The sequence below is a fragment of the Musca autumnalis genome, unplaced genomic scaffold (genome assembly GCF_047663935.1).
Source record: "Musca autumnalis isolate F117 unplaced genomic scaffold, ASM4766393v1 scaffold_2, whole genome shotgun sequence".
Classification (NCBI taxonomy): Eukaryota; Metazoa; Arthropoda; class Insecta; order Diptera; family Muscidae; genus Musca; species Musca autumnalis.
The window spans coordinates 70,497,942-70,511,704 of record NW_027411755.1 but is presented as its reverse complement, the minus strand read 5'-3'; the positions used below and the strand labels follow the sequence as shown (position 1 = coordinate 70,511,704).

Here is a 13,763-nt window from a genome sequence, read left to right as displayed (position 1 = left end):
AAAATTAAACTTTTGAGTTTTTTAACCATTTTTTATCAAAATATGAGTGTTTTTGTGGTTTTTATATCTTCCTATGTATTAAAGATGGTCCAACACCAACAAATAAACCATAAAATTACCAAAAAACTAAAAAAAAATCGCAAAAAAATTTCGAATTTTTTTTTTCAAAAATATGTAAAAAAAATTTACAAAAAAAATTTTAATTTTTTTCAAAAATTAAAAAAGTACTCTTTGGGTTTTCATAAAACTTATATAACTCGTATAAAAACTCATAACACACATTTTTACCCATGTAATCTCAATAAATTGAAAAAAGTGTTAAACGGACGGAACCGTGCGAGTACAAAAGTACATATGGGCTGAAAAAGGAGACCCTCGGGCATCTTTCTGTGAAAACAGAGCTTTGTTCCATGTTGTTCCACAAAAGTTCAAGTCCACTAAATTTGGAATTTCATAAAATTTAGTACCTAAGGAAAAATAAAATAGTTTATGTTGTGTAAACGCTACGGTAATTTACTAAAACGATTTATAAAAAACTATGAACAAAATATCTGTTATAGTTTCCGAGAAATAGCTACGTCTTTCTCTAGAAATTTGCAAAAATTACGTATTTCCCAAAAATGGGGAAAATGTTCGTCTTTAGGGGCACACCACGCCCACACCTTCCAATATTTTCACCTAATTTTTTGTTTCCTTAGTTTCAATATGTTTACTATCCAATCCCATATAGAAATTAAATATCTTTGACAAAATAAAATTTTGATTTTTGGCCAGGAAAATCGATTTCTGAACCATTGTTCGCTGCTACACATGCTGGCCGTAGGAGTTCTTTTACGGTTTTCCGGTCAAAAGTTGGGCTTACCACTGAAAAAACTTGTGCTATAGTAATAGGGGCCTTGAGTATAACCTGTATCAAGAAAAATCAAAATGATTCGAGACAAGGTCCTAAACTGCACTTTTCCCAAATTTTGTGTGGGAGGTACCCGATGGAGTTGCCGCATATAGTCTATACTATAACCTGTATATGTCTCGTAGAAATATAACGATGTGCAAATTATGAACCAAATCGGTAATTGCCTTCGAGAGTTATCGTGCGCACCATTTTAGCGAAGTTTTGAACTATTGTGTCGTAGTTTCCCAAAAGATTGGACCGATAAGGCCCATCATAGAACTTGATTTAACTTTGGGAAAAATATAACGATCGAATCGGTTTATCCGTTCGAGAGTTACGCGCGCTCCATCCAGAACACACGTTATGACCAATTCGATTACTCCCTTCGAGAGTTATCGTGTACACAATTTTAGCGAAAATGTTGAAATTTTGTGGGGGAGGTACCCAAAGGAGTGGACCGATATGGACAAAATATTACGAATACCACATTATGGACCCGATCGGTTGTTTCGTTCGAGAGTTATCGTGCGCACCAGCAAGACAAACGGCCATGGCTAAATCGACTCCAAACTGTTTAAAATACATCTCGTCCAAACATACTTGGAGTCTAAAACCATTGTTTCGATGAGGCACATTTTGTCCTTATGAAAGTGTTTATACCCTCGTTAGCATAAATGCTGAGGCTATTAAAATGCTCTCGAATAGGCCTTAAGCGAACATTATGAACTTTCGTGAGGGAGGTATCCGAAGATGTTGTCCAAAATAGAACTTCATGGAACTTGAAGAAGTTTTACTGTGTGAAAAGATTCGCCAAATGCAGTCATTTAAGTTGGTTTTGGAAAAAAAATTGAAAAAAAATCAACTATATTCGAAGCTAATTAAAATTCCAACCTGATTATTCTAATCTGTAAAATATTCGAACCTGTTCTAGAATTGGATTGATCAGCATAAAATTCTATGTCGATTTAACCATGTCCGCCTGTCCGTCTGTCTGAAATCAAGATACAGCTCGCAATTTTAAAGATAGAGAGTCAATATTTTTTATTACTTGCAGGATGGTTGGTATTGAAAATGGGATATATCGGTCCACGTTTTGATATAGCCCCCATAGAACGGTACCTCCCACCAAAATGACTGAAATTTGGTATTTAGTTATCGTTGGGTGTATAGAACGTTCCACCTAAAATTTGTTGGTATAGGTCCACGCCTTAATATAGTCTCCATAGAACGGTACCTCCCGATATTCGGTATTTTGAAGGTTTTAGTTTCATTATCCCACCAAAATGGCTGAAATTTTGGTATTTAGTTATCGTTGGGTGTATAGAACTTTCCACCTAAAATTTGTTGGTATAGGTTCACGCCTTCATATAGCCCCCATAGAACGGTACCTCCCGATATTCGGTATTTTGAAGGTTTTAGCTTCTGTATCCCACCAAATTGGTTGAAATTTGGTAATTCGTCTTCGTTGAGGTTATAAAAAATAATTCCACCTGAAATTTGTTGGTATAGGTCCACGCCTTCATATAGCCCAAAAAGAACGGTACCTACCGAATTTCGGCATTTTGTTCCATTTTACTTCAATGCAGCTCTTGGTGGAGGGTGTAACAAGTTCGGCCAAAAAATCTTCTTTGAAATATTTTGCGTTTTCAGGTTTGAGTGATTTAAAAGCGCAAAATTGAGTAATCCTTCGTCTAAAGTTTGTTTTGTCTATAACCTAAGCCATATTCATACCTGTATCACATTCGAAACTGCGCCATAGTCATACCTGTATTATATTCTAACATGTACCATTTTCCAACCTATACCGTATTCGAAGGGATACCATATGCGAAACTATACCATATTTTAACCTGAACCCTATTTCAACCTGAACCATATTCGAACCTGAACCCTATTCGAACCATTCTGACCTGAATCCTATTTAAATTAGAAATTGAACCATATATTAGAAGTTGAACCCTATTTAAACCTGAACCATATTAAAAGCTGAACCCTATTTGATCCTGAATTATATTCAAACCTGTACCATCATATTCGAACTTGTACCATGGTCGAGCCTTAACCATATTTCAACCTGATCATATAAAAACCTGAATCATATTCATATTAGAAGAAAAACCATATTCGAATCTGTACCATAATCGAACCTAAACTCTTTTTGAACCTGAAGCATATTCTAACATGAACCATATGTGAAACAGAAACATATTCAAACCTGATCTGTCTAGAAGAAAGTTTGTAACTTTTATGGGGGTGGTACCCTAAAGAGTAGACCGATATAACACGTCGACGAACATTATCTAAATTTTGACAAACTACTCCGAGGTGCAAAGTTTAGACCAATTCGATTGAAACATTCAAGAGTTTTTGTGTCACATCTCCTTACTATACCATTATTTTATTTTTGGCTACTAAAAGTCAATAAAATAAGTAGTTAATCATTAGTTGATATCGTCACATTTTGACATTGGAGGTTATCGGTGGTCATACATCTTCTCCACCAAACATTGTGAACAAAGGTCTACCTTTTGATATGGCCCCCATATAAGTTTCCCTCCCGATTTTGGGTATTTTGAGGATTTAAGCTACATTTTGCTGGGTGCCACCGTGGTGCAATGGTGTGCACACCCGGCTTGCACGCTGAAAGCCGGAATTCAATTTCCAGGCCAGGCAACACAATATTTTCAACGGTGGCAAAATACCCCTCAGTGTAATTGTGGCGACATTTCCTCAGTATTTCTACACTTCTCCACATTATGGTCTCATTTTTACATATCATTGAACTAATATTAATCGGAGTGCATTCATCCACAAAAATTGAATTTGGACGTTGAAATTTTGCAAAGATACGTCTTTCGTTTGCAGGTATGTCAAGTTCGAAGATGATCCACGTTTTGGTATAAGCGCCCTATCTAGGTATTTTGACATTTTTAGCTACATTTTCACACAGAATTAGCTATTATTTGCATTTAAGGTTCAAAATATTTAAAAAAACAAGTGAGAAAAGGTTATAGTCGGTACGGGGCCGACTATGTGATACCCTACACCACTACCTCTGTGCATAATCTTTTCACTCGAAAACAGTTCTTTTAGGGAGATACGAAAGTTTTCACCTATCTGGCTTTTATACCAAATGACTTAAGGCGAACTGAACCAAAATACTTAATATTGAATTTTATATTTGACTACTATCGGCATCACCAACATCAATCTCAGGCTTCTATCTCTGCGAAAAAATTTCGTGATGATCCGATCAAAATCCTGACCTGTAGTGTGATTGTAGAAAAAGTGGAAAAAGGGATGCATTGCCGACTATTGCGATATATCTATTATTTGACCACCTACGCCAACTTACTTTGCATAATTTTAAATATGCGATTTTCTACTTTCTTAGTCAGGCTTTGCTTTTAGAAGGTCCCCAACTAAAGGTGTGATATCGCAAAATTGGATTCTATTAGCGACTAATGCGATATCTTCGTTGTTTGACCACCTACGACAACCTACGTTACATCGATGTAAAGGTGATATTTTCTACTTTCATCGCCAGGTTTTGCTTTTTGTATACCCCTTATAGACTCTGAGATATTTGCTTTGGAATAAAATGTTGACTTTTTCTCCAAATAAATTTTTTGCTCATTCCGACCCCTAAATATTATCCGACCATGACCAAAATCAATAGGCTTCTTCTCCTGTGAAACCCCCACTAACCCTCGAAATTTCGATCCGATCAAAATTGCAACCTGTAGCGCGATTTCCAAAAAATTGGAAAAATGGGATGTATTACCGACTATTGCGATATCTCAGTTAGTAGGTCACCTACGCCGACCTAGTTTGCATCACTGTAAAGATGGGATTTTTTACTTTCATAGTCAGGCTTTGCTTTTGAAAAGTCCCCATCCAAAGCTGTGATATTCGTCATTATAATTAAAATCGCAAGAATGAAAATTTGGGTTTTATTTGCGGCTATTGTAATATCTTCGTTGTTTGATCATCTACGAGAACTTACTTTACATCATTAGAAAGGTGATATGTTCTACTTTCATTGTCAGGTCTTGCTTTTGTTATACCCCATATAGAAGCTGAGATATTCGCTTTGGAAAAAAACGTTGTCTTTTTATCCACATAAGTTTTTTGCCCATTCCGACCCCTGAATATTATCCGACCATCACCAAAATCAATAGGCTTCTTCCCCTCCGGGACCCTCATCAACACCCAAAATTTCGTGACGATCCGATCAAAATTGCGACCTGTAGCGTGATTACAAGGTTTAGATGGACAGACGGACAGACGGACGGACGGACGGACTGACGGACGGACACACATAGCCAGATCGACTCAGCTCGTCGAGACATTCATTTTGGTATATATAAGTATGGGTCTACGACCATTATTTCGATGCGTTACAAACTTTTTGGGCAAAACCAACTTATAATACCCTCCCCACATAGTGGTGTAGGGTATAAAAACTCAACAAACTTCTCCATTAAAAATTTGTATAGTATTAAAACTCCTGGCCCGGTAAAATGATAAAACGTTTACATTTCATTCTAATTCATTATTATTTGTTATCAAAAAGCTTTAACAAGCTTATAAACATTTATGTATACGCACATACATATTTCCTTGTGAATATCTTAAGGATTCGATAACATTTGGGGAATTGTGTTTTTATAATTATATCCGGCAAAATGGCCACAATTTCCGTTAATTGAAATTCAACTAATTTCCTCTTCATTTTAGCTCATACTACTCCGTTGTGAGCTTAATTGTTTATTTATGTATTTTTCTTATATATTGACAGGCTAAAATGGGCGAACAAATATGTAATAGATATGAAACAAAGTCAGTTTGGCAAATTTCACATGAAATTTCATTGCAGATATGTTGTGAAAACCTCTGCTCTGTATATGTAGGTTTTCTTAACACGCGAAGTAGGTGTTGTGTAGAGAGATACATATGTATCAGAGATCAGCATGAAAGGACACAATAGTCACATTGTGATAATTTAAAAAAACAACCATGTTTAACAAAATATTGTTAAAATAATCAACGCTTGACAAAAATATTTGCAGAATAATCCATGCTTGAGTAAAATATTTGCAAAATAATTCAGGATTGAGAAAAATATTTGCAAAATAATTCACGTTTGAGAAAATATTTGCTAATATTGTTAGAATAATCCACGCTTGAAACATATTCTTGAAAATATTTTTAGAATAATCCACGCTAGAAAAATATTCTTAAAAATATTTTTACAATAATCCACGCTAGAAAAATATTCTTAAAAATATTTTAAGAAAAATCCATGCTTAAAAAATATTCTTAAAAAAGTTTTAGAAAAATTCACGCTTGAGAAAAATATTATTAAAAAAAGTTTTAGAAAAATTCACGCCTGAGAAATATTCTTGAAATTATTTTTAGAAAAATACAGGCTTGACACATATTCTTTAAAATATTTTTAGAAAAATCTACTTTTAAGAAAAATGTTCTTGAAATATTTTTTGAAAAATCTAAGCTTGAGAATTATATTATTGAAATATTTTTAGAAAAATTATTTTTTGAGAAAAATACTCTTGAAATATTTTTAGAAAAATCCATGCTTGAAAGATAGTTTTGAAAATATTTTTAGAAAAGTAAAAATATCAATGCTTGTAAAAAATTTCCTGAAATATTTTTAGAAAAATCAACGGTTGAGAAAAATATTATTGAAATATTTTTAGAAAACCCCAAGCTTGAAAGCTTTTCTTGAAATTATTTGTAGAAAAATGCACTCTTGAAAAAAATATTTTTGAAATATTTTTAGAAAAATATTAAAAAAAATAGTTTTAGAAAAATCCACTCTTGAGAAAAATTAAAAAAAAAATAGTTTTAGAAAAATCCACTCTTGAGAAAAATGTAAAAAAAAAAATTGTTTTAGAAAAATCCACGCTTGAGAAATAATCTCTAAAATATTTTTAGAAAAATCCACTCTTAAGAAATAATCTTTAAAAAATTTTAGAAAAATCAACGCTTGAGAAATAATCTTTAAAATATTTTTAGAAAAATCCACGCTTGGGAAATATTCTTGAAAATATTGTTAGAAAAATCTACGCTTGTGAAAAATTTCCTGAAATATTTTTAGAAAATATTCTTGAAAAATCCACACCTGAAAAATATTCTTGAAATATTTTTAGAAAAATCCACGCTTGAAAAATATTGTTGAAAATACTTTTAGAAAAATCCACACTTGAAAGATATTCTTGAGATATTTTTAAAAAAATCCACGCTTGCAAAATATTTTTGAACATTTTTTTAATCAATTGAAATAATCGAGAGCCTTAGGGCATGGAGTTTGTATTGAAAATATTATTTCTAGCGAATTAATTTTTCAATTTTTCAACCCATATGCAACAATCGTTTCGCTGGTGACTTATTTCAGCTCATCAGACATATCGGATGTGAATGGGTAGAGGGCAAAGCCTGCGTTTGATTACTTCTATTTATACAAACATTATTGCAAATTTGCAGATATGAAAATATTCATGCAAAATATTCTTGAACATTTTTTTTAATAAATTTAATTAATCGAGAGCCTTAGGTCATGGAGTTTGTATTGAAAAAGGTAATTCAAGCGAAATCCACCCTTGAAAAAAATATTTTTACACTCTTGAGAAAAATATTTTTATAAAAATCCAATCTTGAAAAATATTCTTGAAAATATTTTTAGAAAAATCCACACTTGAAAAATATTTTTGAAAAATATTAAAAAAAATCCACATTTGAAAAATACTTCAGAAAACATTTTTTAAAAATCTACGCTTGTAAAATAATCTTGAAAATATTTAAATATTTATTCCTCCTAAAATATTTATTCCTCCCAAAATAATGGGTTTTATAAGGGATTTTTGGCAGCCTGACTACTTACAAATCCCCTACTAACCCATTGTTTTAACAAGGGCATGTCGCACTGAATTACTAGTTATTCTATGACCACTAGAATAACTTGTTATTCTAGAATAACTTGTTATTCTTGTTATACTGGAAGTTGAAAAATAAGCTATAAGCTAAAAAAATATTTTCTATTTTTAAGACAGTTGAGCTGGAATTTGATTTCAATTTCAACACACTTCATATTTTTTTATTTTATTTTTTTTATTTCGCACCCTGCTGGATTTGATCTTGCAAACTTCTGATTTGTAGCCGAACACACTACACACTAGGCCACGCACACGAACATTAAGGGTTGCTTAAGCGCTTACGTGTGCACCACCAAATGTTCTATGTTTTCTAACAAAAAGTAACCGGCCGGCGATGAGCGTTGAACACACAATCCTCTGATTTGTAGTCGGACACACACGCTCTGTCCCACCGTACTCATAACTTAGTAAGGAGTAATATAAGCAGTTATTTTTGATTACATTACTTTGTAATGAGTTACATAATGACTACCCAACCTTTGAGAAAAATATTCATTAAATATTTTTTTTAAAAAAATCCAATTAGATGTAAGTAAACTCTTCATGCAGATCTCCGATTGTTACCCACACTATCTCTCAGCTTATTTGTGTGTATGTAACAAATATTCCACTTCTTATTTCTCTATTAACATAATTACCGTTCATAAATAATTCGCCCTTGGAGCATAAACACTTCCCCTACAAACACACGCACGCACACAATTCCATGGGCAAACATCAGCAAGTAATACCATGAGAGCGTAATCATGTGTGCATATTATTATTGAAGTGTTTATTTTCGAAGGCTTGGTATTTGAATAATCTACATACATATGTATGGGTTTTAGTGTGGTCAGTTATTGATGCAGAGGAGGAGAATTTGAAATTGTAGCCTTTTGTTTGTTTTTATATGCGTTATAGGAAAAGAATGTTCGAATATGATAAAGCATTAATTTTTCTATTTCCTTTGGAAAAAAGAAAATATCGTTGATCAGTGTAAAATTTTAAACCTTTTAAGCGATAGTCATATTAGTGTTCATCGAATTGTTTAAAAGAGGATTCGAGTGTTCAACCAGATTCCCATAATAATTTAATATATTTCACCAGAATATTTTCATAGAACATATTCTGCTATTTATTTATTTATTTTTTTCATAATTTTTTTTTCGAACATTATTTATGTGTTCAAGCACCATAATTGAGATAGCCAAATATACACACACACCAATCCATACCAAGAAAAAAGTATTTATTTCCACAAAACTCAACATATTAATCATCAGAACGTAGATGGTCATAAAAAACAGCATCAGTAGCAAACCCAAAAAAAAGATGAAAAAACCCAGCAGCTGAGCAACAGTAAAAATATTAATTATCTTGGGAAAACATACACATATCGCCTCCACGACTTTCTCCCCTTTATTTAACACATAAACAAATAAGCCACAACAACTACAAGTTATTATATATTTCTTGTGGATGGGAGAAGATGAAGAAGAAAAAAAACGAACAACAAAACTGTGGCATACACATATTGCTGGAAAAATTAGAGAAATTCCGCTAATTGACTAAACTCATCTGCTATGCAAAACTTTTACAGCAGCTCTCTTTATCTTTTGGCGCTATTGCATTCACTTTTTAACCAAGCTGTGGCATTGAAAGCCATAACAGAACATATATTGCCAATATTCATAAGAGACTAAAACCACTGTGTGGAGGGAAAAGGATGAATAGCTGTTGCAAACATTTATTTAAGAGATAAAACAACCACAAGAAGTTCATGTAGGGAATTCTCGGGAAGTTCTGGTGGGGATCGCAGAACAAAAAAACTTAGCTACTTGGGATAATAGAAATTCTGATCTAGCAGCTTCTAGTTGTCGGTTGAAAAATATTTTCAGAAAATGGCTTGAAAATATAATTGAAACTATTTTTAATAAAATCCACGCTTAAAAATAGAATTGAAAATATTTTTAATAATATTTGTAATAAAATCCATGCTTGAAAATATTTTTAATAAAATCGACGCGTTAAAAATATGATTCAAAATATTTTTAATAAAATCCACACTTGAAAAATATGCTTGAAAATATTTTTAATAAAATCCACGCTTGAAAAATATGCTTGAAAATATTTTTAATAAAATCCACGCTTGAAAAATATGCTTGAAAATATTTTTAATAAAATCCACGCTTGAAAAATATGCTTGAAAATATTTTTAATAAAATCCACGCTTGAAAAATATGCTTGAAAATATTTTTAATAAAATCCACGCTTGAAAAATATGTTTGAAAATATTTTTAATAAAATCTACGCTTGAAAAATATGCTTGAAAATATTTTTAATAAAATCTACGCTTGAAAAATTTGCTTGAAAATATTTTTAATAAAATCCATGCTTGAAAAATATGCTTGAAAATATTTTTAATAAAATCTACGCTTGAAAAATATGCTTGAAAATATGTTTAATAAAATCCACGCTTGAAAAATATGTTTGAAAATATGTTTAATAAAATCAACGCTTGAAAAATATGCTTGAAAATATCTTCAATAAAATCCACGCTTGAAAAATATGCTTGAAAATATTTTTAATAAAATCCACGCTTGAAAAATATGCTTGAAAATATTTTTAATAAAATCCACGCTTAAAAAATATGCTTGAAAATATGTTTGATAAAATCCACGCTTAAAAAAAAATATGCTTGAAAAAATTCACGCTTCAAAAAAGTCTTGAAAATATTTGTAGAAAAATTCAGGCTTGAAAAATATGCTTGAAAATATTTTTAATAAAATCCACGCTTGAAAAATATGCTTGAAAATATTTTTAATAAAATCCACGCTTGAAAAATATTCTTGAAAATATTTTTAATAAAATCCACGCTTGAAAAATATGCTTGAAAATATTTTTAATAAAATCCACGCGTGAAAAATATGCTTGAAAATATTTTTAATAAAATCCAAGCTTGAAAAATATGCTTGAAAATATTTTTAATAAAATCCATGCTTGAAAATATTTTTAATAAAATCCACGCTTGAAAAATGTGCTTGAAAATATTTTTAATAAAATCCACGCTTGAAAAATATGCTTGAAAATATTTTTAATAAAATCCACGCTTCAAAAAAAATCTTGAAAATATTTGTAGAAAAATTCAGGCTTGAAGAATATTCTTGAGCATAGCTCTAATAAAACCCACGCTTGAAAATGCTATTAATAAAATCCACGCTTCAAAAAAAATATTGAAAATATTTTTTTATATTTTTAAAAAAATCCATGTCGAAAATTATTCTTGAAAATATTTTTAGAAAAATCCACGCTAGGAAAAATATTCTTGAAAATATTTGTAGAAAAATTCACGGCTGAAAAAATCTCTTGAACATATTTTAAGAAAAAATTCACGCTTGAAAAATATTCTTGAACAAATTTTTTACAAAAATCTACGCAGATTATTGTTCTCTATGGCAACCCAATTTATTTTTCCAATACTTAAAAACCAATATTACAAAATTTTTCCTCCTATGTTTTGCACCACATCTTTAACATGCATATTATTTTCGCATTAAGCTCAAAGCTTTTCGCAAATTTCCATTCATTTACTCTCTTTTTATTCGTTCATTGTTTTAGTTTTGAATGCAATATTGAAAGAACAACAATTATCTCATATTTCCATTTGTATTACCAAACAACTCAATACTCTGGACCATCAACAAAACCATTGATTATCAACTGGGAAAACAATTGGTGAGGGAGGGCACATTGATAAAGAGCAGCAGTACATTAGTGCTGTTATGCTCTAATTCATTACCATCAACTTTTTTCCATTCACACAATATTGAAAAGTGGTCTTAATAGATATTTGGAATACAGTGTTTCTAAAGAAATTTATCGGGTAAAATTTGTTAATTATCAGATATTGGAGAAGAATAGAAGCACAACCAAGACACTAATTATTTCTTGTTAACCAGGAGCCTCTCTTACTCGAAAACTTTGCTTTCGAACATATGACGTTTTGACAGATAGTTCACAACGTGAGTAATATTCTCATTGTAAACTGATATCTTTTCTCAAAAATTCAATTTAAATATCTTATTTGAACCACTGTATACGAGTATACACACATACATATGTACATATGCATTTAGTGTTAATGTTTTCGTGTTTATTCTGTGCTAAAAAGTTAACACAAGCACAAATCTCTTCTCAACAAAGAACCGCACACCCACACACGTACACGTGTCCAAGTGTATGTTCTCATTTATATTCTCGTGTGAAAATTAATGATGCTTTGTGAAAAATGTTTAATAATGTGGCTTTTTGTTGCGTTTTTTTTTTTTGCATTAACAGCAACAAACACAATTTCAGCCAACCATCCAACCAACAAAATAGAAAATGAAACTGTAACACTTGCAGAAAAGTTCAAGTGCATGAGTCCATTATCGCCGCTAAACGAGTGGTTGTCCTGATATATTACGTTGCGGGAGAGCGTGGGGTAAAACATGGTTGATGATGGTTAACGCCAATATATTTGCTTGGTTGCTCGGACGATAATGATGTGTTAGCATCAACTTGTTAATATTACTAATTACTAGACAGTAAGTTATACATACATAGTGTGTGGTTTTTTTTTTTTTTTTTTTTTTTATATAAAAAAATACATTGTTGTTTATTATGTGGGAAAGTAATATGAAGGAAATCAAGTAGACAAAATTTAATATTAAAATTAAATGTTATAAATATATGAAGCTGTAAAAATTTATTCTTTTTTTTCTATTTTGCAGAGAAATTTGGACCACTGTCTTACCACCGGAATCTAAAGATATTTTCACTGCCATTTTGGGTATTTCGAAAGCAACACGTTTAGATGAAGGCATTTATACTTGTAAGGTAAGTAAAGGGAGTAATATGATATTGAAGAAATGGCATCGGAAGCATAAGGAATCGGGAGTTCAGTTTTTATCGATTGACAAATTGTTCTTCCTAGGAGTTTCTAAAATATGTTCGTGTAACAAATATTTTTACCCTTTTGCATATTCTCGCACAAACACTCATCATCTAACACTCTTCTTTTAAATAACATAAGGATTTGAATGCATTACCATTAAAATTCCTTTATATCTCTACTAATGCAAATAAAAAAAACATATCCAATAATATTAATAAAATATATTTTATCAGTAGATATAGAATATTTGTATACCTTTTTATTGTCTGCTCTTGAATTCATAACAACTACATTTTTGCAAACATTAAAAAAGAACACATCCAATATTGAGAACAGATACAACAGACCATCATACATTCCAATAGAATAGTTTTAGTATATTTGTATGTAAGGGTAAATACTGATGTTACGAAACTGCAGAATATTTTCATGATAAATAATTTCATATGTATGTTTGCGAAAACAGGGACAATTTGATGAGAAATATATTAAATGACATATGCACATACGTGTACATGTGTATGAATTCTGCTGTAGACATTATTGAAAATTTTACTATGGCCATCACTCCCAGTTACCTTTTGTTTTGTTGCTATATTGAAGTTAATATTTATTTTTAAGTTCAAGGCCGATATTACTGCCAAACGGCAAATACGATTGATTGGGAAAGACATCTGAATAACAACAGTACACTTAAAATTTATTTAAAAAATATTTCGTAGAAATCTACACGCTTAAAAAATATTATTATATTATATTCGTTTAATAAGAATTTCAGAAAATCGAAAAAAATATTGATTTATTTTAAAGTATAAATATCATAGAATATGTGGTAACATTTTCACATCGATCGGTACAATATAGCCGGAGATATAAGTGTTGAAAGGGATAAATTTATTGTGTTTTGTATGCAGCATAGAAATTAATAACGCGTTTTTCTCGAAATGCAGGACTAGATCTTTATGTTCTGAATAAGCCCCCAAAAATATATGACGATCGG

At 31.1% G+C, this 13,763-nt stretch overlaps 1 protein-coding gene across 1 annotated transcript in view; it reads left to right on the top strand.

Moving 5' to 3' along the window:
- Positions 1–13,763, top strand: part of LOC141394063 (uncharacterized) — a 917,654-nt gene that overhangs the window by 665,718 nt on the left and 238,173 nt on the right. The window contains exon 11 of the mRNA XM_073967887.1: positions 12,600–12,705. Coding sequence (XP_073823988.1) covers positions 12,600–12,705 — 106 coding nt within the window. The remainder of the gene's footprint in view (positions 1–12,599; positions 12,706–13,763) is intronic.